The 26404-nt window shown below is 42.6% G+C and overlaps 1 protein-coding gene and 1 long non-coding RNA gene across 4 annotated transcripts in view; both read right to left on the bottom strand.

The window, feature by feature from the left end:
• The window catches only part of BTBD1 (BTB domain containing 1), a 58126-nt gene extending 46263 nt beyond the window's left edge, over positions 1-11863 (bottom strand). For all 3 annotated transcript variants that reach the window (XR_013395883.1, XM_028851258.2, XM_077940145.1), the window contains exon 1: positions 11395-11863. Coding sequence is in view for 2 of the 3 variants with exons in the window: in XM_028851258.2 (XP_028707091.1) it covers positions 11395-11792 (398 nt within the window). In the remaining variant the exon portion in view is untranslated. The remainder of the gene's footprint in view (positions 1-11394) is intronic.
• On the bottom strand, positions 2685-3927 carry LOC144330054 (uncharacterized). Its single transcript, XR_013395907.1, has 2 exons — positions 3817-3927; positions 2685-3503 (listed from the first exon to the last, which is right to left on the bottom strand). It is a non-coding gene; the product is annotated as an uncharacterized LOC144330054 (long non-coding RNA).
• Positions 11864-26404: the final 14541 nt, after the last annotated feature.

Genomic DNA, 26404 nt, shown 5'->3' with positions numbered 1-26404 from the left:
CCATCTCAAAAAAAAAAAAAAAAAAAAAAAAAAAAACAGAAAACCCATTATCTTCTTTCAGAATACTCTTATTACACTGAGGTGAGTGAGGAAAGTTAAGTTCTATTTCATGTCCCTACCCTCTACCTTTCAACTTCCTCATTTTATTCCTATGGCCATAATCACCATACACAATGAAATGCTAGCCTGTTACATCCCCCTCACTCCCTACCTTAACCAAATCCTGGCACTTCTCTGATAAGTTACCTTTACAACTATCTCAAGTGGAGGTATACTCCCCTGTATCTCAGGTTCAAAGGCAAGGGTGCTGTTTTTCAGAATCACATTGTTCTTACATACTTTTTTCCCTTGAACACTCCTTTTAGAGACTCCTCAGTCAACTGTATCACCCTCATAACGTTCACTTGACATTATGTAGCATACTCTGTGATGAATACAGAGAATTAAAAACTAAGTAAGGCATAGTCCCTCCTGGCCAAAGGGAGGGGAATGAATAAACCAGAGAGAAAGCTACCATTTGTTGAGTGTCTGCCATATGACAAATGCCAATTCATTTAATCCTCTCCCATAGAAGGAAGGTGCTATTCCCTAAATTTCTTTTTTTTTTTTTTTTTTTTTGAGACGGAGTCTCGCTCTGCCGCCCGGGCTGGAGTGCAGTGGCCGGATCTCTGCTCACTGCAAGCTCCGCCTCCGGGGTTCCCGCCATTCTCCTGCCTCAGCCTCCCGAGTAGCTGGGACTACAGGCGCCCGCCATCTCGCCCGGCTAGTTTTTTGTATTTTTTAGTAGAGACGGGGTTTCACCGTGTTCGCCAGGATGGTCTTGATCTCCTGACCTCGTGATCCACCCGTCTCGGCCTCCCAAAGTGCTGGGATTACAGGCTTGAGCCACCGCGCCCGGCCTATTCCCTAAATTTCAATAAGAAAACCAAGGCTGAGAAAACAGAAGAGCTGTTTACTATCACGCACCATTTCTGGGCTTTTAACTGTTTTCAGTGCCATACAATAAGGCCAAGAGGAAATAGACTGCTTGGGTTTGAGCTTGTTTTGTCACTTGCTAGCCATGTGACTTAAGTTATTATCAACGCCTGCCTCTCTAAAAAGAGAATAACAGCACCTACTTCATAAAGTTGTGAAGATTAACCTAAATTAAAACACAAAGCATTTTGAATAATGCCTGACAAATTGCCTCAGTAAATATTAGCTATTTATCTGCATGTTGTCTCATATTTTTTATCATTATTTCCCTCTGCATTTTGGAAGATTTCCTGGCCATTATCTTCTGGTGCCTTCCTCTTTTTCTCCCCAGCAATCACGTTTAAATTTCTAAGAATCCTTGCTTCTTTCTTGATCATTCCTTTTTTCTCCACAGCATCACGTCCTGGTTTTATGAATACAAAAACTTTCTGAAGTCTCCAAGATGACATTAACCAAAGTTTTAAAAGTTCTCCTCTATTTCCTTGAGGATCCGCTGCTGTGTTTCTCTTGGTCTTTGTCATTCACATTCTGCTTTTCCTTATATGTCAAATGATTAAACACTGTCTCCAACTTCAGTATTCTAAGCAGCGGGTCTGTTTTCAAGATAAAACAATCTCCAAAACAGAAAGGTTGGCTGGGAGCTCTGTGTATATGGGAGGCTTGCTGACTGGCACTGGCACCTGGCATTAGAGTGGGAAGCCAGCCCGAGCACAGGGACCCCTCAAAGCCATTGGAAGAGGGCTTAACCCTGGGGTCCCAAAGCCATACCCAGCAGTCCCAGTTCTTCTCAGGCATTCTGTTCAATTTATCTCAAAAAACCTGTCCATTGTCATAGGGAGTAAGTCTGCAACCGCTGGTTAAGGGGATGGTTTACACACAGGCTTTAAATTAATTTCCATGTTATAGCACTACCTTCTTATTTCCACCCTCCTTACTTCCAACTCCTAGCCAAGAACTTTGTTGGGGTTCTGCCAGGAAAGGCGCTCCCAGCTCCACTGAGGCTCTGAAAGCTCTGGATTCTGGGCTCCAGATTCATCCACTCTAGTTCATCCATCAACCAGCTTCCAACTTCTTTGTTCCTTTCTACTCTGTTGGCCCTTCCAACTTCTCTTTTTCTCTTCATTGTAATGGACTTACCATTTTTAAAAAAATTCTTAAAAATCATTTTAATTGAGAGGGAGAAAATGCTAACAGCATGCTCAATTCCCTTCTTAAACTAGAAATCAAAGAAATTTTTGTTTTAGGCCAGGCACAGTGGCTCATGCCTGTAATCCCAGCTATCTGGGAGGTTGAGGCGGGAGACTCACTTGAATCTGGGAGGCAGAAGTTGCAGTGAGCCGAGATCGCACAACTGCACTCTAGCCTGGCCAACAAAGTGAGACTCAAAAAAAATTTAAAACAATTTTTTTGGCCGGGCGCGGTGGCTCAAGCCTGTAATCCCAGCACTTTGGGAGGCCGAGACGGGCGGATCACAAGGTCAGGAGATCGAGACCATCCTGGCTAACATGGTGTAAACCCCGTCTCTACTAAAAAATACAAAAAACTAGCCGGGCGAGGTGGCGGGCGCCTGTAGTCCCAGCTACTCGGGAGGCTGAGGCAGGAGAATGGCGTGAACCCGGGAGGCGGAGCTTGCAGTGAGCTGAGATCCGGTCACTGCGCTCCAGTCTGGGCAGCAGAACGAGACTCCGTCTCAAAAAAAAAAAAAAAAATTTTTGTTTTGTTTTGTTTTAAGGACAAGGTAGAAGTCTAGAAGTCCTTACATTCCTGCCTTTATTTATTTTTGTCAGGTAAAAATTACTAGAGTTGTAAAACAGAGCAGGAATGTGAGGCCTTTATCACCATTTGCCCTTGAGTAGATTCACACTTAAGAGCACAAGTGCCACAAACCTAAACACGGTTCTATGAGAATCTATAAATGCAGGCTTTGACTTAGGAAGATGTGGAAAAGGTTTGTAGAGCAATTTCTGCTTGAGATTAGATCTAAAGGGATTAAAAGGACAGGGGGAAGTACATTCCAGGAACAAGAGAGAATCATGTTTGTAGATTACTTTGTGTGAGATCTCCCATTCAAATTGCTTTTATCAAATTATACTTCGGTAATATACTTTTGGTTTCTATCAAGGAACATTTTTTAAGAACAAGTATGCATCTGAAGACACAGATTGAAGACACTTCATTACAGCAATGCCTTCTGTATGAAGGGATCTCATCAGGATTTTTTTTTAAACTCATCTAATTATTAGATTTACGCATCTTCTAAGCAGTTGCCTTGTTTTTAATCTATAAATAATTATGTCCACCCACGTTTCTCTTTTTGCATTAGCTGCTAAAATAATTAAAACAAAGTTAGCCGGGCCTGGTGGCTCACGCCTGTAATCCCAGCACTTTGGGAGGCCAAGGCAGGTGGATCACTTGAGGTCAGGAGTTCAAGATCAGCCTGCCCAACCTGGTGAAACCCCACCTCTACTAAAAATATTAAAATTAGCCAGCGTGGTGGTGGGTGCCTGTAATCCCAGCTACTCCGGAGGCTGAGGCAGGAGAATCACTTGAACCCAGGGCAGCAGAGGTTGCAGTGAGCTGAGATCGAGCCATTGTACTCCAGCCTGGGTGACAGAGCAAGACTCTGTCTCAAAAGCAACAACGGCAAAAAATAATAATAATAATAAAAGTTTATAGCTTACTTATAACATACATTTTGTTTGCTTCTGAGACAGGGTCTCATTGTCACTCCGGGTGGAGAGTGGTGGCATGATCATAGCTCACTGTATCCTCAAATTCCTGGGCTCAAGTGAGTCTCCTGCTTCAGCCTCCGGAGTAGTTAACACTACAGGCACATGCCACTATGCTCAGCTAATTTTTTTTTTATGTTTTTGTAGAGACGGGTCTTGCTATATTTCCCAGGCTAGTTTCAAACTCCTGGACTCAAGCAATCCTCCTGCCTCGGCCTCTCCAGGTGCTGGGATTATAGGCCTGAGCCACTGTACCCAGCTTGACAGCATACATTTTTCTATTAGCTTCACTCTTGACTCTAGTTTATTTCTTACCCTGTGTTTCTTATAAGACATTTTAAGTTATTTTGGGTGCACTGCAAATTAAAAATAAATACAGGACAATAAACAATAAGAAAAGGATCTCTGTGTATCTTAGATTTTTAATTTCTTATACACTACTAGGCACATTGTGGGCATGTGTTTAAGTCTCAATAAATACACGTTAATTGACTAGACAATTCAGTATAGGTTTCTATATAATGTCAAAAGGGAAAATATTTTCATTTGTAATAAAAAAAAGTTACTTAAAAATCCAAGAATCCTCTTGGTTCGTATGTATACATTTCTTCTACATTCTATTTAATTATTAGAGTTTCTATAATATTTTTAAAAAACTAAGCCAAGGTTTTTAAAATATAAAGATTAAACATGACATTACCACAATTCTTTGTATTTTAAAGTGACCATTTAAGCTCTCATATATAACCTCTAAGGACGAGAGCACAGAAAAATTATTACATATCCTCAAATTAGTCCTATTTTCCCCCAAAATTAATAGTTTTCCAAAAAACAAACAAAAGACAAAAAAATAAAAACACTTAGGTTACATTTAATCTAATTAAAAATGTAAAGCTGGGCACGGTAGCTCACACCTGTAATCCCAGCACTTTGGGAGGCCCAGGCAGGCAGAACACCTGGGGTCAAGAGTTTGAGACCAGCCTGGCCAATATGGTAAAACCCCATCTCTACTAAAAATACAAAAATTAGCCGGTGTGGTGGCACACACCTGTAATCCCAGCTATTCGGGAGGCTGAGCCAAGAGAATCACTTGAACCCAGCAGGGGGAGGTTGGGTGAGCCAAGATCACACCACTGTACTCCAGCCTGGGCAACAGAGACTATCTCAAAAAATAAAATAAAACAAATTGTAAAAGCCTAAGGTGAAAACTTGATTTTATATAAGAATGATCAAAAGATCATGTATAAGAAACTCTGTATCACTACTTATCTGTTCATTTTACTCAAAAACATTTATTGAGGAATTATATAGCAGGCACTGTAAAAGTCCTAGAGATAAAAATATGGGTAAGATAGCTTTGCCCATAAAAAGCTTACCCAGTCAGTCATGCATTACTTAATGATGGGGATACATTCTAAGAAAGGCATTGTTCGACAATTTCATCATCATGCAAACATCATAGAGTGTACTCACATAAACCTCAATGGTATAGCCTACTATGCATCTAAGCTATGTTGTATAGCCTATTGCTTCTGGGCTACAAAGCAGTACAGCATGTTACTTGTTACTGTACTGAATACTGTAGGCAACTTTAAAACAATGGTGAGTATTGTGTATCTAAACACAGAAAATGCACAGTAAAAATACCGTATTATAATCTTATGGGTCCACCATCTTATTTGCAGTCCACTGTTGACCAAATTGCCGTTATATGGCACACGACTATAGTCTGGTAGTGAAATGATTAAAAAGTAATGTCCTAATAACAGAAGTATATACTAGGCACTCATATCTAATAACTAATCTCTAATGATGGCCCTAAGAAATCATGCTTTCTTGTGTTCATGCCCTTACATAGATTTGTCCCATGATGAATCTGGGTTGGCCCTGTGTGAGCCCCTTGAATCAACAGATTGTGGCAGAGTGACATTGCACCAGTCAGAGACCTACACCTCAAGGATGCCTGGCAGCTCCTGCTTTTGTGTTCTTGGGAGTCATGAGCCATGACATCAAGCTACCCTGCTGGAGAGACCAGCTGAAGAAGCCTCTTGAAGAGGACCTGAGACTTAAGGCTCAGCCATCCCAGACTCTGAGTCAAACCTCCAGATGAGTTCAACCCCACCTGCTATCTGACTACAGCTACATAAATGACAAACCACCCAGGTGATTCCAGTCAACCCACACACAACTGTAAAAGATAATAAAACAGATGTTTAAGTCACTAGATATTCCAGTGATTTGTTCTAGAGCAACAGATAACCAAAACATGCTGTGAGAAATTAGATGAGCCAGTGTGCAATTTTGCCTATGGGTGGAATTTTTATAGAGGAGGTAAAGCCTGAAGGTTATCTGAAGAGTAGTAATTAAGTGTGAAGCCCTGGCAGAAAGACTGAGAAGTACAAAAGTAAGGAGGCCTTAGAAGGCAGGCACTAAAACAAGAAAAAGGCCATCAGTAATTAGGGTTGAAACACTGAGTGGACAGAGAGGAAGAAAGAGATCAAATCACAAAAGTTTCATGTGCTGCTAAAGTGTTTAAACTTCATCCTGTAGGTAAAAAGAAGTCATTAAAAGATTCAGGGGAATCATATGACAATATATCAATATCAGAGAGATCACTGTTAACAGGGTGAAAGGAGAGAGTTAAGTCTAAAGGCAGTAGTTTGGTTGAAGTAATGCAGAAAAACATGGAGAGGCAGGTAGAATTTTCAGGAATGGTCTAAAATGGACAAAAAATGTGTAGAACGGAGTGAAACGAAACTACAATTTGGAAGTAAGCCCATTAAGTCACTTCCTAGCTGACCCACAGAATCATAAGCAAGACTAAATTATTGCTTTTTGGGGGTTGCTTTATTTATAGCATTAATACGGCAAAAGCTATTGCAGGGGGATAAGAAGTATGCCTGTCTCAAAGGATTTTTCTGAAATTTAAGTGAGATCACAAAGGGGCTTAGGAACAATCTATGGCACACAGTAAGTACTCATTAAATGTCATATTTTTATTAATAACATGTCCATTTGCATGGGTATAAAACATTACTTCACGATGGTCCACTTGGAAATGACTGTCTGAAGCTAAGTAGAGCTTTGGAGACACAGGTTGGGGAGTCAGTGCGTAAAGCTCTCTCTTTGGTTGATGGGAGAAAGGATGAGAGCTGAGGACAGAATACTGAAGAACACTTACTCCGTGCCCCTTCCATCACGTCATTCTCTGTTCCCCTTTGCAACAAAACTCCTAATTGTTTATACTAGCTGTCTCCAGCTCCTCACTTCCCATTTTCTTCCTAACCTACTCTAATCAGCTGAAATCACTCTTGGCAGGGTTATCAATAGCTTCCATCTTGCCAAGACTAAAAATCAACTCAAAGTCTTCATTCTACTTGACTCTCAACAGCATTTAGCATAACTGACCACTTTCCACTTTCCGTAGTTGACATTTCCCACTTCTTTCTTGAAACGTTTTCTTTGACTTGACTTTCAGAATACCATGCTCCTTGTTTTCTCTTCTAATTCCAATGACAGCTGCCTCTCAGTTTCATTTTATGCTTTTTCTCTGCTACATCTCTACATATTCAAAGATTCCAGAGCTCATCCTTGTACCTTTCTTGTGATCTCACTTGATCTCCCGATTTAAATACCATTCACTCTTAACTTTCAAATTTTTTTTTTTTTTTTTTTTTTTTTTTTTGAGACGGAGTCTCGCTCTGTCGCCCAGGCTGGAGTGCAGTGGCCGGATCTCAGCTCACTGCAAGCTCCGCCTCCCGGGTTTACGCCATTCTCCTGCCTCAGCCTCCCGAGTAGCTGGGACTACAGGCGCCCGCCACCTCGCCCGGCTAGTTTTTTTTTTGTATTTTTAGTAGAGACGGGGTTTCACCATGTTAGCCAGGATGGTCTCATCTCCTGACCTTGTGATCCGCCCGTCTCGGCCTCCCAAAGTGCTGGGATTACAGGCTTGAGCCACCGCGCCCGGCAACTTTCAAATTTATGTTCAGCAAGCTCTTCCCTAATCTCCAAATTCATATTCTATCTAATCTATGACCTTACTTGGATGTCTTGGAAGTCTTCTTGGTTGTACCTTCAAAAGTATACCCAGAATTTGACCATGTCTCATCATGTCCTTTGCTACCTCTCTAGTACAAGGTACAACTCACCATCGCCTCTTGCCTAGACTACTGCAAAAGCCTCTTCATCTATCACCTTGCTGCCTATTTTACTCCAACCACTGCCAGAAAGAGTTTGTTTTTTTAAAATGTAAATCAGATCACAGCCTCCTGCTACCACCTCTATCTTCCCAACCCCATTCAACACTCTCCAAAGGCTTTACATGAAATGGCAGCTGAAAAAGTCTTCGCTCAGTCTCTAAAGCCCTGCACCATCCTGTCTGGCCTATCTTTTTGACCTCATTTTCTACCACTTCCCTCTACTGTGCTCAAGGTACATTGGTTCACTCTTGTGTTCCTCCAATAGGAGATCCTTAGTGCCTAAAACAAGCAATGCTTTTCCTTGCTGAGAATGTTCTTTCTCTCATAACTTGATTATTTTTCTTCAAAACATTCATCAGTACTTAACATTGTATCTTTAGTTTCCCCTTACTAGATTATGTGCTTCATAAGGGCAAGGACTTTTTCTTGTTTACTGCTGTATCCCAAACACCTACAACAGCCACTCGCTGTTTCACAAGCACCCCAAAAGGGAGGCCTATAGTATTTGTCAAATAAACAACTGAAGAACATCATTTAAAGGTCAGGCAGTTCAAAGTGCGCAGTTTCTGTAAGGCTTCAAACTTAAGTTCATAAGCCTGCAAGTAATGTTAAATAATTCAAGTATGCCCAAACTAACCTACTCTTTCAACTTAGCAAGTACTATCAGGCATCTTTGTGTCACGTATTAGCTAACTACAACATCTATGTTACACAGCCAGCCAACCCTAAATTTAGAAATCAGTCCAGATATCAATTTCAAAAAGAATAATGACCAGAACCTGAAGGATAAATACAATGCCATGAAAATAAAACACACTGAAAATGTAAAAATGAAAAAAAAAATTTAAAAATGTAAAAAAGTTTTAAAATGTAAAAAAAACAAAAAACAAATTGCACTGTCCCACATTTCAAACTTATTTTCTATTGATGGGAACTTATTTTCTATTGATGGGAAAGGACTAATAGCAGCTTCAGTGAAAATACAAAAATATGCATTTTTTCCTCTACATTCTTATACTAGTAAAGTCAATATTTTTTCAAAATAAAAAATTGCCCCAAAATAGCTTTAGATTTGTGATTCTCAAATTTAGTTTGTGTAAGTATCACTTAGGGAGAGTGTAAAAAATGCTACCAAGGTCTCGCCTCCAAATATTAAGGTATATAATGAGGACGGGATCTACACATTTCATAAGCACCCCAGAAGATTATAATGCAGATGGCCCACAGATCATTTTGAAAACTACTTCTGGTCTAGAAAATCCAAATGAACTATACCCAATCCTCCTGGTGAACTTTAAAATGACCTGGATTTTAGCTTTTAAGGTTCCCCCTCCTTTATAAATGTAATTGAACTAAATTACAGAAAATATCAGCAACAAAGAGAAAAGAAGAAAAAAAGGTACTTTCATCTTACTACTCCAGGTGCCTTTGCTTAGCATTTTGGTATGTTTCCTTTTATCCTTGTCTCTAGGTATATGTTTGTCCATTTCTTTTCACGTTGTAATCATGGTGCAGTTTCAAGTGCTATCCATCATATTTAGTGACCACATTATATTTCATCAAGTGAACCTATCACTGTTTAACCATTCCCTACAGCTGACTACTTCCTCACTACTATAAATAAAGTTGTAAATATTTTTGTACGCAACTTTTTTTCAGTACTTGAATGCTTCTTACATGTGGAAAGAAAATCTATAGCACCAAACTGTTTTCCAAAAGGGTTTTTACCACTATCTTTGTCAGATAACGCTGTTCAGATGTTACCTTTAAATTTTTTGGTGGGATTAATGGAAGGAAAAAATACCACTGTCTTTTATTTATTTATTTATTTATTTATTTATTTATTCTTTTTTTTTTTTAGAGGGAGTCTCGCTCTGTCGCCCAAACTGGAGTGCAGTGGCCAGATCTCAGCTCACTGTAAGCTCCGCCTTTCGGGTTTAAGCCATTCTCCTGCCTCAGCCTCCCGAATAGCTGGGACTACAGGCGCCTGCCACCTCGCCCGACTAGTTTTTTGTATTTTTTAGTAGAGAGGGGGTTTCACCGGGTTAGCCAGGATGGTCTCGATCACCTGACCTTGTGATCCGCCCGTCTCGGCCTCCCAAAGTGGTGGGATTACAGGCTTGAGCCACCGCGCACGGCCAAAATACCACTGTCTTTTAATTTGCACTTCCTAATTACCAGCCAGGTAAAACATTCGTTAATTAGTTGTATTTTTTCTTTGTCTAAGTTATCTATCCTGTTCCTTATCCATTTGTTAATGGAATCTTAGTATTTGTTTCTAGTTGTGTGAACTTTACATTCATTTCCTTGTTTGATTCTGATTCAGTGTGAACCTTTGTATCTAATTCTACCCCACTGACCTGCCTGTTTTTGCTTCAGTACTACCCAAGACTCTGCCACTTTAATAACAACACGTTCTACTCAGTCAGCTATTTAAAACCATCTTGGTATAATGAAACAGACATGGTCTTCAGTGTGAGTTAGCTGTTTGTTACCTTGGGCAAGATACTTGACTCTTCTCGGCCTCAGTCCCATTTGTAAAATTGGGGTAAACAATTCTTATGCCTCCTTAACAGGATGGCTGTGATTAAAAGCTAATAATGCCAAACAATCACATCTTTCCATTAGATGTCAATCTACTATCCTCAAATAACCAACAAGCAAATTCTAACATCAAGGGAGGGATGCATTTATAAGCAAATGTGACCTTGTGTGTAGAAACAGGAAACAGGTACAGCCTCACTTATCTGTTTTGGTATTTACTTTCCTGGGTCTTGACAACTAATACGTTAATGAAAAACAAAACAGTGGCCAGGCCCGGTGGTTTCACGCCTGTAATTCCAGCACTTTGGGAGACCGAGTGGGCGGATCGCTTGACCCCAGGAGACTAGCCTGGGCAACATAGTGAAACCCTCTCTCTACCAAAAAAAAAAAAATTAGCCGGGCGTGGTGGCGCGTGCCTGTAGTCCCAACTACTCGGGAGGCTGAGGTCGGAGGATCACAGCCCGGAGAGGTCGAGGCTGCAGCGAGCCATGATCGCGCTACAGCACTCCAGCCTGGGCCGCTTTCAAAAAACGCGGAGGGAAGGGGGGTGACAATAACCCCAAAACATCAGTCCTGCAAGATTTTTCAACTACTCCCTTCCCCCAGACAAAAACATAAAACATCGCAAATGAGCAATCGGGACAACCTGATCTGTCCCTCTATCCTTGCCACCTGTCTAATTCTGAATCCTGAGCGACAATCCACAATTGGAATGCGAAGCGCCTTTCAACGGTAAAACGTACGCTTGCTGGATGAAGACATGAACGTTTAGTTGGCGACTGAGCCGTCCCGGCTCACAGATTTCGATTTCGACCCTCCAGAGCATCAACGGCTCCGGAGGAAACTGAGGCCCCGGGCGGGTCAGAGGAGCCCAGCCCAAGGTCATCCGGGAGTCAAGGCGGGCCGGGCCCCGGGGGCCCCCTAGCCCGGCCCGCGCCGCCGCTCACCTCAGCAGCGCCAGGAAGGCGGCGGGCTCCACGTCCGGCAGCTCGATCTCGGCCGACGTGGTGGCCATGCCGCCGTTGAACATGGCGTCGAAGACAGCGCTGCCGGCTGCCAGCACGAAGCGGTGGGCGGGGATGCGCTGCGGGCCCCCGGCGGCGGCGGTGCCGCGGCCCTTGCCCAGTACGAAGCGCACATCGCTTAGCAGTTCTGAGTTGAAGAGGAAAGCAAACCGCTCCTTCAGCGACGCCTTGGTCGCCTGCCAGTTGTAAAGAGGTTCCCGCTGCAGAGGGAGCAGGGGCCCCAGAGAGGACGGTGAAGGCGGCGGCGGCCCCGCGGGGCCCGGCTCCGCCTCAGCCCCCGACGCCTGCTCCCCAGCTGCGGCAGGCCCGAGCGAGGCCATCCTCCAGCTGCGCGGTTGCCCAGGCTAGGAACAGAACTCCACCGCCATCGCCGAGACCGCCTCCGGAGGCCAGCACCGCCTCCCTGCCTTCCGGGAAAGGCGCTTCCGGGGGCCTTGCGCCTCCGCAGGCTCCTCCCTGACCGCGCGCGCCCCCGCACGCCGGGGTTGCCGCTGTGCGCGGCAGCGGGAGGTGTGACTGGACGGACTCGAGGAAGCCCAAGGGCAGGGGGGTGGGGAGCTCGTCCTAGTCCAGCGCTCTCGGAGGTGGAGCTTCTGCAGGCTGGGTGCTGCCGGGCCTGCGGGCACCCACCCCCTGGCTCAATCCTCTGGGTATTCTGACTCAGTAGGTCTGGGGTAGGGCCTGAGAATTTGCAATTTTAAGATGCATAGCAGATCTGCAGGCGGCTCGCACTCCTGCCTGGGGATGAGGGGCCGCGAAACCCGTGGAAATTCTGGGAGCAGAGGTGGAAGGCTTAGAACCCCAGTGACCTCTCTCCCCAGGTCCGCAGGTCCCTTTCCCTTCTAATTGCCCCTTTGGTTCGGTGCTCCAGGCTTAAGAGACATTTCCTTTTACTGTTTCTATCCCTGTACTTGAAACCCCTAGTACTTACCCACCTTCCCTTCTAGCGCTTGTTTTCAGTCCTTGCACTGAACAAACCACTGCTTAAGCTTGAAATTTAAAAAATTAAAAATTAAAAAACACACACACAATGGAAAAGGCTGTACTATCCCTTCCCAGTAAGTATTTACAATGCGGATCATCATGATTGGGGGACAGAGGCCTGCCTTCTCCCCCCTTCAGTGAGGCAGGCCCTGAGTTAAGTCAGCTGTTAAAGGCAGAACATAGAAAACCCAAGAAATAGTTATTGACCAGGCACGTATAGTTGGAAACACCTACTCTTTGCAGGAAGAGCCTTGCAGATTACAAATGCCTCAACTAAATAGTAAACTCCAAACCTGGGTTTCTCCTGTAAAATCACTCCACTTGTGAAACCACCAGAGGGGACTTCCAGCTGTTAGGCATTTAGAATGGTAACTTCTTTGGGAGAGGAACGTGCTCGGGAAGAGACTTAAAGCAGTAGGGACTGAAATAATGGATGCAACAACCCCTTCCCCAATGCCAGCCGGCAATTCCTCAAGACAAGGGGACATCATGCTACTAATGATACCATTATCACATAAAACATCGTGATAACAAAATTAACCATATCATCAAATCATCTATACATAATTTTCTTTTTTGACACGGAGGCTCGCTCTGTTGCTAAGGCTGGAGTGCAGTGGCACGAAGTCCGCCTCCCGGGCTCAAGCGATTCTCCTCCTCAACCTCCCGAGTAGCTGGGATTACAGGTGCCTGCTACCACATCCAGCTAATTATTTGTATTTTTAGTAGAGATAGGGTTTCACCATATTGGCCAGGCTGCTCTCGAACTCCTGACCTCGTGATCTGCCTGCCTCGGCCTCCCAAAGTGCTGGGATTACAGGTGTGAGCCACCACGCCCAGTCCTATATATAATATTTAATGTATGGTTAATATTTAAGTTTCCCCACTTGTCTTTTTTTTTTTTTTTTTGAGGCAGAGTCTTGCTCTGTTACCCAGGCTGTAGTGCAGTGGCGTTATCTCCGCTCACTGCAAGGTCCGCCTCCCGGGTTCATGCCATTCTCCTGCCTCAGCTTCCCAAGTAGTTGGGACTACAGGCGCCCGCCACCAAGCCCTGCTAATTTTTTTTTTTTTTTCTATTTTTAGTGTGTCCAGAGTTGGTTCCTTCTGGTGAGTTTGTGGTCTCGCTGACTTCAAAAATGGAGCCGAGGACCTTCGCGGTAAGTGTTACAGCTCTTAAAGATGGCATGGACCCAAAGATTTATTGTGAAGAGCAAAAAAACAAAGCTTCCACAGCAGTGAAGCGAACCAAAGCTCTTTGCAGCTGCTGCCTTGGGTGGTGGGTGGTGGGCTGAGCGGAGCGAGGCGGGTTCGGTGGCCAGCGTTTATTTCCTTATTTGTCCCCACCCATGTCCTGCTGATTGGTCCATTTTACAGAGTGCCGATTGCTCTCTTTTACAGAGTGTTGATTGGTCCATTTTACAGAATGCTGACTGGTCCATTTTACAGAGTGCTTATTGGTCCATTTTACAGAATGCTGATTGGTCCATTTTACAAACTTCAAGCTACCCACAGAGTGCTGATTGGTGTGTTTTTACAGAGCACTGATTGGCAGGCACATTTTACAAACCTCTTGTAAGACAGAAAAGTTCTTCAAGTCCTCACCCAACCCAGAAGTCCAGTTGGCCTCACCTGTCATTAGTAGAGACGGGGTTTCACCATGTTAGCCAGGATGGTCTCAGTCTCCTGACCTTATGATCTGCCCACCTCAGCCTCCCCAAAGTGCTGGGATTACAGGCATGAGCCACCTAGCCCTACCAAAAGGATCTTTCATAAGTGACCTTTTTTCCAATCCAGGATCAAATCAATGTTCACATATTATTGACTGTGTTGACTTTTTTGAAAGTCCGGGGAATTGTGGAATATAATGCTCCACAATCTGGATTTGCCTGGTGGATTCTATATGATTCATGGTTAGATTCTACGTTAAACATTTTAGGCAAGAATATGCTGGTGATGTTAAATACTTCATTGCCTCACTTCAGAAAGCGTATGCTGTCCCACTGTGGGTGATGCTAAGCTTGATGACCTGGTGAGGCTGTGACTGTCAGATCTCTCCATTGTGAGGGTGCATGATTCTTATGTAATAAGTAATCCATGAGGGTGAAACTCTGACACTGTTTGACCTGTTTCCCCAAAAAGCTTTCACCTACTGATTTCAGCATCCACTGATGATTCAGAAAATTAATTCACTTACTAATCTTAAGTGTCATCCCAGGTATTCTAATGCAGGCCTTCCATAGATCACACTCTACAGTATACTATACTAGCTAGTTTAAAAGGAAACCAGATTTAAAAACATAGAATTGGACATAAGAAAGGATATATAAACACAATTATGGAGTTAAAAAATATAAGTAATTCTATTAGTGGCTTTGAAAATATCAAAGAAATGTATTCGTCTAGAAAACCTGGACAATTCAAAACCTGGACACAGGGCAGGCATTAAAACTTTCAAAATAATAACCTTCAGGGAAAGTCTTCCCTGAGGTTCCAGATGAGCTAGTTAAACATGTTATTATTTTAAAATAAATATTTAAAATAATACATGTTTGTTATAGAAGTAAGTAGACTTCCAGTTTCAGCCATAATGTACCAACTTGTCTGACCCACCCACCAAAAACAGCTATACAAGCTGGAATGTGTGTCTGTGTGGGTGTGTGTGTGTGTGTGTGTGTGTGTGTATAAACAACTGTTTGAAGGCATTGTTAAAGAAAAAAGTTATTCTGGGCTGTCGCGGTGGCTCATGCCTGTACTCCCAGCAGTTTGGAAGGACGAGGCAGGCAGATCACCTGAGGTCAGGGTTTGAGACCAGCCTGGCTAACATGGTGAAACTCTATCTCTACTAAAAATCCAAAAATTAACCGAGTGTGGTGATATATGCCTGTAATCCCAGCTACTCGGGAGGCTGAGGCAGGAGAATCGTTTGAACCTGGGAGGCAGAGGTTGCAGGGAGCCAAGATCGTGCCACTGCACTCCAGCCTGAGCAACAGAGCAAGACTCCATCTCAAAAAAAAAAAAAAAAAAAGAAAGAAAGAAAGAAAGAAAAAAGTTATTCTGACACTAGTTAAAATGGTAAGAAAGCTTTTATTCAAGATGATTGCAGTGGGAGCATTCCAACAGGAGACAGAGATCAGGCACAGTTCTGAAAACAATATCAACAGCTGGGCATTTATAGCCAACGCACAAAGTGAAGGGGGGTCAATGGGTGGAAAATTACTAAGATGATGCATTAAGGGTGGGGAGATTCTTGCTAAGACTGGGTTGGGCAGGCCAAAGACAGGATATGGGCCAAGGTAGAGGCCTAGTTGAGAAAAAAGTCCTAAGGAGCCTTACTAAAAAGTTTGGTCAAGGGAGAGTTTTTGTCAATATTAAAGAATAACAGATGCTGGCTGGGCCCACTGGCTCACACCTGTAGTTGTAGCACTTTGGGAGACCGAGGCGGGCGGATCACCTGAGGTTAGGAGTTTGAGACAAGCCTAACCAACATGGTGAAACCCCATCTCTACTAAAAATACAAAAAAATTAGCCGGACATGATGGCGGGCACCTATAATCTCAGCAACTTGGGAGGCTGAGGCAGGAGAATTGCATGATCCCAGGAGGCAGAGGTTGCAGTGAACTGAGACTGTGTCATTACACGCCAGCCTGGGCAACAAAAATGAAGCTCCATCTCAAAAAACATATAAATAAATGAATTTTTAAGAAAAGAATAAAAGATGGCTGGGCACAGTGGCTCATGCCTGTAATCCCAGCACTTTGGGAGGCTGATGCAGGTGGATCATGAGGTAAGCCATTTAAGACTAGCCTGGCCAAGATGGTGAAACCCCATCTCTACTGAAAATACAAAAATTAGCTGGGTGCGGTGGCAGGCTACTTGGGAAGCTCCAAGCTACTTGGGAGGCTGAGGCAGGAGAATTGCTTGAACTGGGGTGGCGGAGGTTGCAGTAAGCTGAGATCACACCACTGCTCTCCAGCCTAGGCAACAGAGTGAGACTCTGTCTCAAAAAAAAAAAAAAGAAAGAAAGAAAAGAAAGAAAGAATAAAAGATACAGATAAGACTTGAGGGATCAGGATCTTTAAAAGAAGTGTGTGAGATTCACTCCAACTTTTCTTCTGAAGGCATTTTCTAATTTGTTGCTTGTTTCCCAAGCAGAAAGAAATAAGGAGACAGAGTATGAGGCTGCCAAAGTAATTGGGGGAAAGTCCTGGAAATGAGGAAACTGCAGAGACATACATCTAAAAAATCTGCTACAAATTCACTTCATGCTATTGGATAACTTCTAAGCTGCCCTGTGCAGGGAGAAACGATGGCAGCTGAGAGACTAAGAGTTAAGTAGAGACTTCTATGTGCTGCACAGTGCTTCAGAGATGGAGGCTATACTTCCAGCTCCACCAGGATGGGAGAGCCTTGGCAAACACGAACCTTTTGGCTGAAATCCCATAGGGACATGCCCTAGACATAAGAATTATACTTTACTAGTAAGAACAAAATTCGGTAGCTTAAAACTAATCCTTGACAGGTTCAAGGTGATCTGTTTGAAGACATATGTGTTGTCCTACACTTTTTCATCTACAATGTTGTCAAGAAAATTAAAAATTATGAGGCATATTGAAAAGATGAGAGAGGGAGAGAGAAGATAATGGAATCAGTTCTATAGGATTCAGGCATTGAATTTATCAGACAAGGACTTTAAAATAACTATGATTGCACTTTGGGAGTCCAAGACAGGTGGATCACCTGAGGTCAGGAGTTTGAGACCAGCCTGGCCAATATGGTGAAACCTCATCTCTACTAAAAATACAAAAAATTATCTGGACGTGGTGGTGGGCACCTATAATCCCAGCTACTTGGGAGACTGAGGTGGGAAAATCGCTTGAACCCGGGAGGCAGAGGTTGTAGTGAACCATGATCATGCCACTGCACTCCAGCCTGGGCCCAACAGAGCAAGATCCCATCTCAAATAATAATGATAATAATAATTAATAAAATAACTATGATTACTGTAATGAAGAATATCAAAAAAGGTGAAGAATTTTACCAGAGAATTGGAATCTGTGCAAAAGGGTCAAATGGAGATCCTTGACCTGAAAAAGTACTATAACAAATTAACAACTAATTTGTGTTTAATAGCAAATTAGATATAGCAGAACAGAGGATTAATGTAACTGGAAGACAAGCCTGTATAAAATGTTTAAATTAAAACACAGAGAGAAAAAAGCATAGAAAATACAGAAAACAGGCCAGGTGCAGTAGCTCATACCTGTAATCCCAGCACTTTAGGAGCGGAAGACAGGCAGATTACTTGAGCCCAGGAGTTTGAGACCAGCCTGGGCAACATGGCTAAGCTCCATCTTTACAAAAAATACAAAAATTGGCTGGGCATGGTGGCATCCAACTGTAATCCCAGCTACTCAGGTGGCTGATGCAGGAGAATCACTTGAACCCAGGAGGCAGAGGCTTCAGTGAGTCATGATCATGCCACTACACTCCAGCCTGGGCAACACAATGAGACCCTGTCTCAATAAAATAAATAAATAAGAAACAACATATGTCTGTTAATTCTGTTAATCATGAGACAAAGTGAAAAGGACTAACATATGTATAATGGAGTCATAGAAGGATGATAAAGAATGAGGCAGAAGAGAATTTGAAAAAATACTGGCTAGAAAATTTCCATACTGATGAAATATATCAAACTACAAGGAAATGTAAGCCTTCGCTACTCTTGCATTCTGCATATCTGCAGACTTAACACCACATGGATGCCACCAAGTCTTATGGCTTGCATCCTCTGGATAGGCAGCGTGAGCAGCACCTGGGGCTGGATGTAGGAAGCAGAGTTCAAAGGTGGCTGCAGGGCAGCAGCACCCCAGGCCTGGCCTCCAAAACATTCTGTCCTCCTAGGCCTCTGGGCCTGTGATGGGAGAGACAGCCTTGAAGATTTCTGAAATGCCTTCAGGGACTTTTTCCATTGTCTTGACTATTAGCACCTGCCTCCCTTTTATCTGTGATAGTCTCTGTAACAAGTGCTTGCTCAGCTGTGCTCTTGGATTCCTCACCTGAAAATGCTCTTTTCTTCTGTACCACGTGGCCAAGCTGAGAATTTTCCAAATTTTTACTCCTGCTTCCTTTTTAAGTTCCAACTTTAGATCATGCCCTTACTCCTATATCCACTCATAATCTGTTAAAAGCAGCCACACCATGTCTTGGATGCTTTGCTGCTTAGAAATTTCTTCTACCAGATACCCTAGGTCATCACTCTGAAGTTCAGCCTTCCACAAAGTCCTAGTGCATGGACACAATGCAGCCACATTATTTGCTATAGTTTAACAAGGGTGACCTTTGCTCCAGTTCCCAATAAGTGCCTCATTTCCATCTGAGACCTCATCAGCCTGACTTTCATTGTTCACATTTCTTTTTTTTTTTTTTTTTTTTTTTTTGAGGTGGAGTCTTGCTCTGTTGCCCAGGCTAGAGTGCAGTGGTGCGATCTCGGCTAACTGCAAGCTCCGCCTCCCGGGTTCACGCCATTCTCTTGCCTCAACCTTCCAAGTAGCTGGGACTACAGGCACCTGCCACCACGCCCAGCTAATTTTTTTGTATTTTTAGTAGAGATGGGGTTTCACTGTGTTAGCCAGGATGGTCTCGATCTCCTGCCTCGTGATCCACCCACCTTGGCCTCCCAAAGTGCTGGGATTACAAGCATGAGCCACCGCACCCGGCCCATTGTTCATATTTCTATCAGCATTTTGGCCACAACCACTTAACCAGTCTCAAGTTTCAAACTTTCCCTTGTCTTCCTGTCTTCTTCTGAGCCCTCCAAACTCTTCCAACTCTGCGGGTTACTCAGTTACAAAACCACTTCCACATTTTCAGGTATCTTCCTAGCAACCCCTGACCCTTGGTACAAATTTTCTGTCTTAATCCATTTGCGATGCTATAAAGGAGTACCTGATGCTATGTAATTTATAAAGAAAAGAGGTTTATTTGGCTCACAGTTCTGCAGGCTGCTTCTACTCATGGTGGAAGGCAAAGGGGAAATCTGGCACGTACAGATCACATAGTGAGAGAAGAAGCAAGAGAGAGAGGAGGAGGTGCCAGGGTCTTTCAATAACCAGTTCTAATGAGAACTAAGAGTGAGAATTCACTTACCCCCATGAGAATAGCACCAAAACATTTATGTGGGACCTGCCCTGTGATCCAAACACTTCCCATCAGGCCTCACCTCCAACACTGGGGATGACATTTCAACATGAGATTTGGTGGGGCCAAACAAACCATATCCAAACCACAGCAGATATCAGTGCAGGATTATTTGTGATAATAAAACATTGGAATAGGCTGAGTGCAGTGGCTCACACTTGTAATTCCAGCACTTTGGAAGGTCAAGGTGGGCAGATCACCTGAGGTAAGGAGTTCAAGACCAGCCTGGCCAACATGGTGAAACCCCATCTCTACTAAAAATACAAAACTTAGCCAGGTATTGTGGCTCATGCTTGTAATCCCAGCTAATTGGGAGGCTAAGGCAGGAGAATTGCTTGAACCCAGGAGGCAGAGGTTGCAGTGAGCCAACATCGCATCACTGCACTCCAGTCTGGGTGACAGAGTGAGACTCTGTCTCAAAAAAATTTAAAAAAAGGAATATCCATGTTTTCCTCTTCTCTCTCTAGAAAATTATATCCCAATGCAATGTGTGTTTTTCTTAAACATTTATCATTTGTTGTTTCAAGAAGTTTCTTCAGTCTTGTTACTGGTAATATGCTTGTTACTGGTAACCGGAGCTTGTTACTGGTAATATGCACATTTTTAGGATTGCTCTGAAATCTAGGAAACCCTCTTGGTGTTTCTTTTCTGTCTGAGCTATATCAGACATTCAGAGAACTGCTACAGATTTGTGCCCTACAAACAAGGAATCTGATAAATTCTATTTTGTGTGATTCCTGTCACACAAGGGTATGGTTATAATCAATAAATTATGAAGAATGTTCCTGAAAGGAGAAGACTTCTTTTTTGATCAAGTGTTAATGAGAATCAAATCCTTTGTTTACAACTTTATACTTTGATGTATTTTCCATAGACTAGCTTCTGGTGCTACCTATTTTTATTTTTATTTTATATATTTTTGGAGAAAGAGTCTCAATCTGTCACCCAGGCTGGAGTGCAGTGGTGTAATCTCAGCTCACTGCAACCTCTGCCTCCCAGGTTCAAGCAATTCTTGTGCCTCAGCATCCCGAATAACTGGGACTACAGGCGTGTGCCACTGCACCTAGTTATTTTTTTTTTATTTTTGTAGAGATGAGTTTCACCATGTTGCCCAGGCTGGTCTCGAACTCCTGAGCTCAGGCAATCTGCTCTCCTCAGCCTCCCAAAGTGCTGGGATTAGAAAAACATAAAGTAAAAATAAAAATAAAGCAAAATAAAATTAAAAAGAAATACAAACTGAGAAGAATGTTTGCATGGTTTATGACAAAGGCATGATATCCTTAATATATATAGAGCCTTTACAAATCAATAGGACAAATACTCTTTCTTTTTTAATGGACAAAAGACACAAACAGGGAACTCATGGAAGTATAACCTTTCTGAAGAGCAATTCAGAAATGTGCCCACAGTTTAAAACCTACATATCTTTTGTTTCAGTAATTCTACCTATGGTATCCTGAAGAAATAAGAGCTGGGTGTAGAGTTAAAAACAACAATAACAAAGATATCAAAGCATTATAATATTTTTAAAAATAGAAGCAACTTAGATCATCAGTTAACTAAATTATGGCACAATCAATCATACGATGGAATGATAAATATCTGTTGAAAAAATTCTACTGATGTGAAACAATATTCTCAACCCCTAATGCTAAGTAAAAAGAACAGGCTACAGAACAAGATGTGTAGCATACCATTTTGTCTTTTGGGCTCAGAGTATACCATTTTGTTTTAAATGTCTGATATATGTATATGTGTCTATATATATACAGACACGTATATGTGTATGAAGAGACAAAATAGGACCACTGTTATCAATTTGATATATTGCAGGATAATGGGAACGTGGGTGGTTTCCCCCACTTTCTATTACTTTTCTTTTCTTTTCTTTTTTTTTTTTTTTTTTGAGACAGAGTCTCACACTGTTGCCCAGGCTGGAGTGCAATGGTGCAATCTCAGCTCACTGCAACTTCCACCTCCCACCTTCAAGCCTTCTGCCTTTCTGCCTTCAAGCCTCCGCCTTCAAGTGATTTTCCTGCCTGAGCCTCCCAAGTAGCTGGGATTACAGGTGCTGCCACATGCCCGGCTAATTTTTTTGTCTTTTTAGTAGACACGGGGTTTCACTATGTTGGCCAGACTGGTCTCGAATTCCTGACTTTGTGATCTGCCTGTCTCAGCCGCTCAATCTATTACTTTTCTTATTTGAGAGAGTTTTTTTTTTTTAAATAAAAATATTGTGAGATTTGACTATATGCAAGTTTTGAATTAGCCACCTGGTTAACTATAGCAGGGACACTAGGCATGTCTACGCCATAGAATGCAGTTTGTTTCCTTGGCTTCCTCTGAAATGCTGTTAGGTTTCACCTTTCATTTGACTAAATGCAACTTAATTCAGTTCGATGCTCATTGCAAGGCACTTTAAGGTGAGATTCCAAAGATGACTAGAACATGTTACTCACCCTGAAGAAGCTTATAATTTAGTAGAAAAGGGGGAAGCCCAGTGGAGCCTGCTCAGCTAGAAATAAAACTTCTTTTGATGTCTGGTGGATTTGAAAAAATAAAAATGCAGCAGCAAAGGCAATTTGTCATACCCTAGACTAAATTCAGCTTACTTAGGAGCTCTTCTTTCTTTGCTTGTCATTGCTTTCTGGAATCCAGCCTAGGAAAGTAATATATGTCACCATGTGTGCTAGTTTATAATTAGAACAAATGTGAGGACTTATAAGAAAAAGACCTATTGGCAAAAAACATTGAGTAAAATTCTAGAAAAGGCAGTCAGGAGAAAGAAGGAAGAAATCTATTTTGGAAAATAATTTAATGCCAAAGAAAGATAAGACATTTAAAAAGCATAAAAGGCAATTATTATGCCCTTAGGATTTTTATATTTCAGCGAGTGCATGAAAATATAGCTGCTATTGAATTACCCTCTATTTGAAAGGATGAGTATTGTAGGTATAAATAGAAGCTAAGGTCAAGAAGCCAAAGGCAGAAAAAGACTCTCACATCCAGCAGAGACCGATAAGCATGTAAAATAACATCCTCTACTCATAAGGCTGCAATTATGCCCATGACCCGAGCTTGAGCTCCAGGAAAGAAGTGAGGGATAAAAGCCAGGGGCCCCAACATTGCTCTTCCTACAAATCTTTTTTTGTTTTGTTTTGTTTTGTTTTTAGATGGAGTCTCACTTTGTTGCCCTGGCTGGAGTACAGTGGCACGACCTCGGCTCACTGCAACCATCACCTCCCAGGTTCAAGCGATTCTCCTGCCTCAGCCTCCCAAGTAGCTGGGACCACTGGTGCGTGTCACCAAGCCTTGCTAATCTTTGAATTTTTAGTAGAGACGGGGTTTCACCATGTTGGCCAGGCTGGTCTTGAACTCCTGACCTGAGGTGATCTGCCCACCTCAGCCTCACAAAGTGCTGGGATTATAGACGTGAGCTACCGCTCCCGGCTCCTTCCTATAAATCTAAAACCCGCCCCAGCCTTCGACACACTTTACTATAACACTAATGCACAGTAGAGGCTGATTTCTAAGATCTCTGAGCCCATAGGGTTAACTTCTCCCCATACTTCACCTTTTTTTGACTGAGAATTAACACTTTTCAGAAAGATATGATTGACCTATGAAGCCCCAAAACCCAACATTCCCTCCTTCTCTGAGATCTCGGGTTTCTGAGAAGCCTTTCCCAGAGGCATGGCCCTAGGAATTAAACAAATGAACAAACAAACAGGAAAAGGCCCTAGTGTGAAGCAGCTTGATCCCCCCATCTTTCCACCCTGTCTCCCCACTATGCAGACCCCCTCCATCTCAGATTTCCCACCATCTGTCTGCCACGTTCAGCACAGAGCTGCTCAGCCTTCCTTCTCTGCTGTCCTATCCTCAACCGTCCCCTTGACTGTCCCCTCTGTCTCAGGCTCGTATCCCAGCTGTCTCTGCCCAGCCACATTCACTGATGGCTCCCCCCTTGTGCCCCACTCCATTGAGTGGCAGTGCTAAGTGAGTTTGCTGCCTCTTCTTCATCCTTCTCTGAGAGGTTCTCTTCTCTACATGTCATTCCCATGACTCAATGGTCAGACCTTTTCTTCAAAAAGAGGATAAAGAAGGGACCAGGTGTGGTGGCTCACACCTGTAATCCCAGGACTTTGGGAGGCCGAAGCGAGTGGATCACTGGAGGTCAGGAGTTCCAGATCAGCCTGGCCAACAAGGCAAAACCCTGTCTCTACTAAAAATACAAAAATTAGCTGGACATGATGGTGCATGCCTGTACTCCCAGCTACTCAGGAGGCTGAGGGAGGAGAATTGCTTTAACCCAGGGGTGGAGGTTGCAGTGAGCCAAAATTGTGCCACTACACTCCACCCTGGGTGACAGAGGAGAGACTCCGTCTCAAAAAAAAAGATGAGTGGAAAGATGGACCTGTTAGTTCCCCAGGTCCACTCAGGTTCTCTCAGTTCACTAGCTCTTTTTCAGACATACCTCATCTCCATGTTACAGTAAATATCTCTGTTCTGCCTCACCTGGGAGCCACTCTTCTGGGCTTGAGTAAGAATTTATTTAATGGCTGATACACAATTTTAGTCTGTGACCCATCTGAGGGATGGGGGACACGTCTACCCATCCCAAACAGATTCTTGGCACCTTTTCCCTGATGAATTCGACGTGTGGGTGGGAAAAGGAGATACTGTCTATCTGTACCCTTTATCTTTTTGGATTGAAGAGGCAGGAAATTCCTGTTCCTAGGTTCCTTGAGGCAATAACATTCCTTCAGATCCAGTTTTCTTCGGATGACTGGAGGAAGCTGAGGTTTGTAGCTTCCAAAGAGCCTTGGTTTCTTAACCCAAGCATTTGTTGCACTGGCTGGCACCAGGGTTCTAGGCATAGTTTATATTTACTTCCATCCCACCATTTTTCTTACAAACTCCAGATCCCATAATGCTCTCATGGACTCCCTGAATCTGTCATCTTTATCAAAATTTCTCCTCCTTTCTTCTGGCCCTGTGAGAGTACGCCTCCGCCTGGACCAGTAGAACTGAACTAAATGTTAGTTCATATTTAAGTAAATTATGTCCAGGGGCTTGTTACATAAAAAGGAGTGTGCAGGGGAGATTGATTTGTTAATGAAATGGAAATAGAAGGCAGGACACTCTGAGGACAGCTTATTTAGAAGGGACAATAATGCCAATAAGCATATTTACTTAACGTATTGAGGTCATTATTTTTGGTCATCCCTTCTCCTCCTCCTCCTCTTCTTCCTCCTCCTCCTTTTGACATTACCCTTATTTTTTTATACCTTTCTCTTTCAAAAATTCCTTTTTTTTTTTTTTTTTTTTGAGACAGTCTTGCTCTGTCACCTAGGCTGGAGTGCGGCTATGTGATCTCGGCTCACTGCAACCTCCACCTCCCAGGTTCAAGCAATTCTTCTGCCTCAGCCTCCAGAGTAGCTGGGATTACAGGTGCACTCCACCACACCGGCTCATTTCTTTTGTATTTTTAGTAGAGACGGGATTTCACCATGTTGGTCAGGCTGGTCTTGAATGCCTGGCCTCAAGTGATTCACCCACCCCGGCCTCCCAAGCACTGGGATTCCAGGCATGAGCCACTGTGCCCAGCCCAGGAAGCTGAGGTGAAAAGATTGCTTGAGCCTGGGAAGTGGCGGTTGTAATAAGCTGAGATCATGCCACTGCACTCCAGTCTGAGAGACAGAGGAAAATCCTGTCTCAAAAAAAAAAAAAAAAAAGATGCATTCAAATTTCAGAGATGTTAAAATGTAAAGAAATATACATTTATAATTGATAAAATATACTATACATAAGCTATTCTGCACACAATAGTTTAGTATTTTTTAATTTTTCTTGTTTTACTGTATGTTTTTCTTTGTAGATTTCTTTCATGTTCTGAATGTTACTGAAATTAGACTTGTTTTGCTGACTGATTTTCTACCACATCAATTTTGATTTCCACTTCTAATGACGACTTTAAATAGTCAATCATATATTTTTTTATAATAAACTTTTTAAAACCTTGGCCTTACTGCTCTTGGGTGTATGCTCCCTTTGTCTCTTTTATAAATGATGAACCTCACAGAAGAAATCCAAATGTGAAAGACAAAAAAATCTTATAGATGAAATCATAGGACACATTGGAGTACGCAAAATTTTCTTAAAAAGGAAATAAAAAGCTTTAACAGTAAAAGAAAAAAATTATAAATTAGCCTATATTAAAACGAAGAACCTCTGTTTATCAAAGGATGTCAGTTAAGAGAAGGAAAAGGCACACTATAGTCTTGGAAAAGATCTTTATTGATAAAGGTCTGGCAACCAAAATGTGTAAATTGTTAAAAGAAAGGAAGCCAATCAAACAGAAAGTGGGCAAAAGACAAGCACTTCTTTAAAGAGGTATTCAAATAGCCAATAAGTACACAAAAAGATCTTCAACATAATGAGTCATCAAGGAAATGCAAATTAAAGCCACAATGAGATACCACTACACCAGAACCACAATAGCTAAAAATTAAATGGCTGACAATAACAAATGTTGTCAAAGACGTAGAACAATCAGAACACTCATATTATACTCTCCTGGTGGGAGTATAAATTTGTGCAACCATTTTGGAAAATTGTTTGGCATTATCACCTATAGATGAACATAAATATAATCTGTAATCTAGGGATATTCCCAACAGAAATATGCACCTGTGTTCACCAAAAGACATGTCCAAATATGTTCACAAGAGTATCATTTGTAATAAAA

The sequence above is a fragment of the Macaca mulatta genome, chromosome 7 (assembly GCF_049350105.2).
Source record: "Macaca mulatta isolate MMU2019108-1 chromosome 7, T2T-MMU8v2.0, whole genome shotgun sequence".
Lineage (NCBI taxonomy): Eukaryota > Metazoa > Chordata > Mammalia > Primates > Cercopithecidae > Macaca > Macaca mulatta.
Note: the sequence above shows the minus strand (reverse complement) of the source record. Positions and strands in the feature narration are given on the sequence as shown.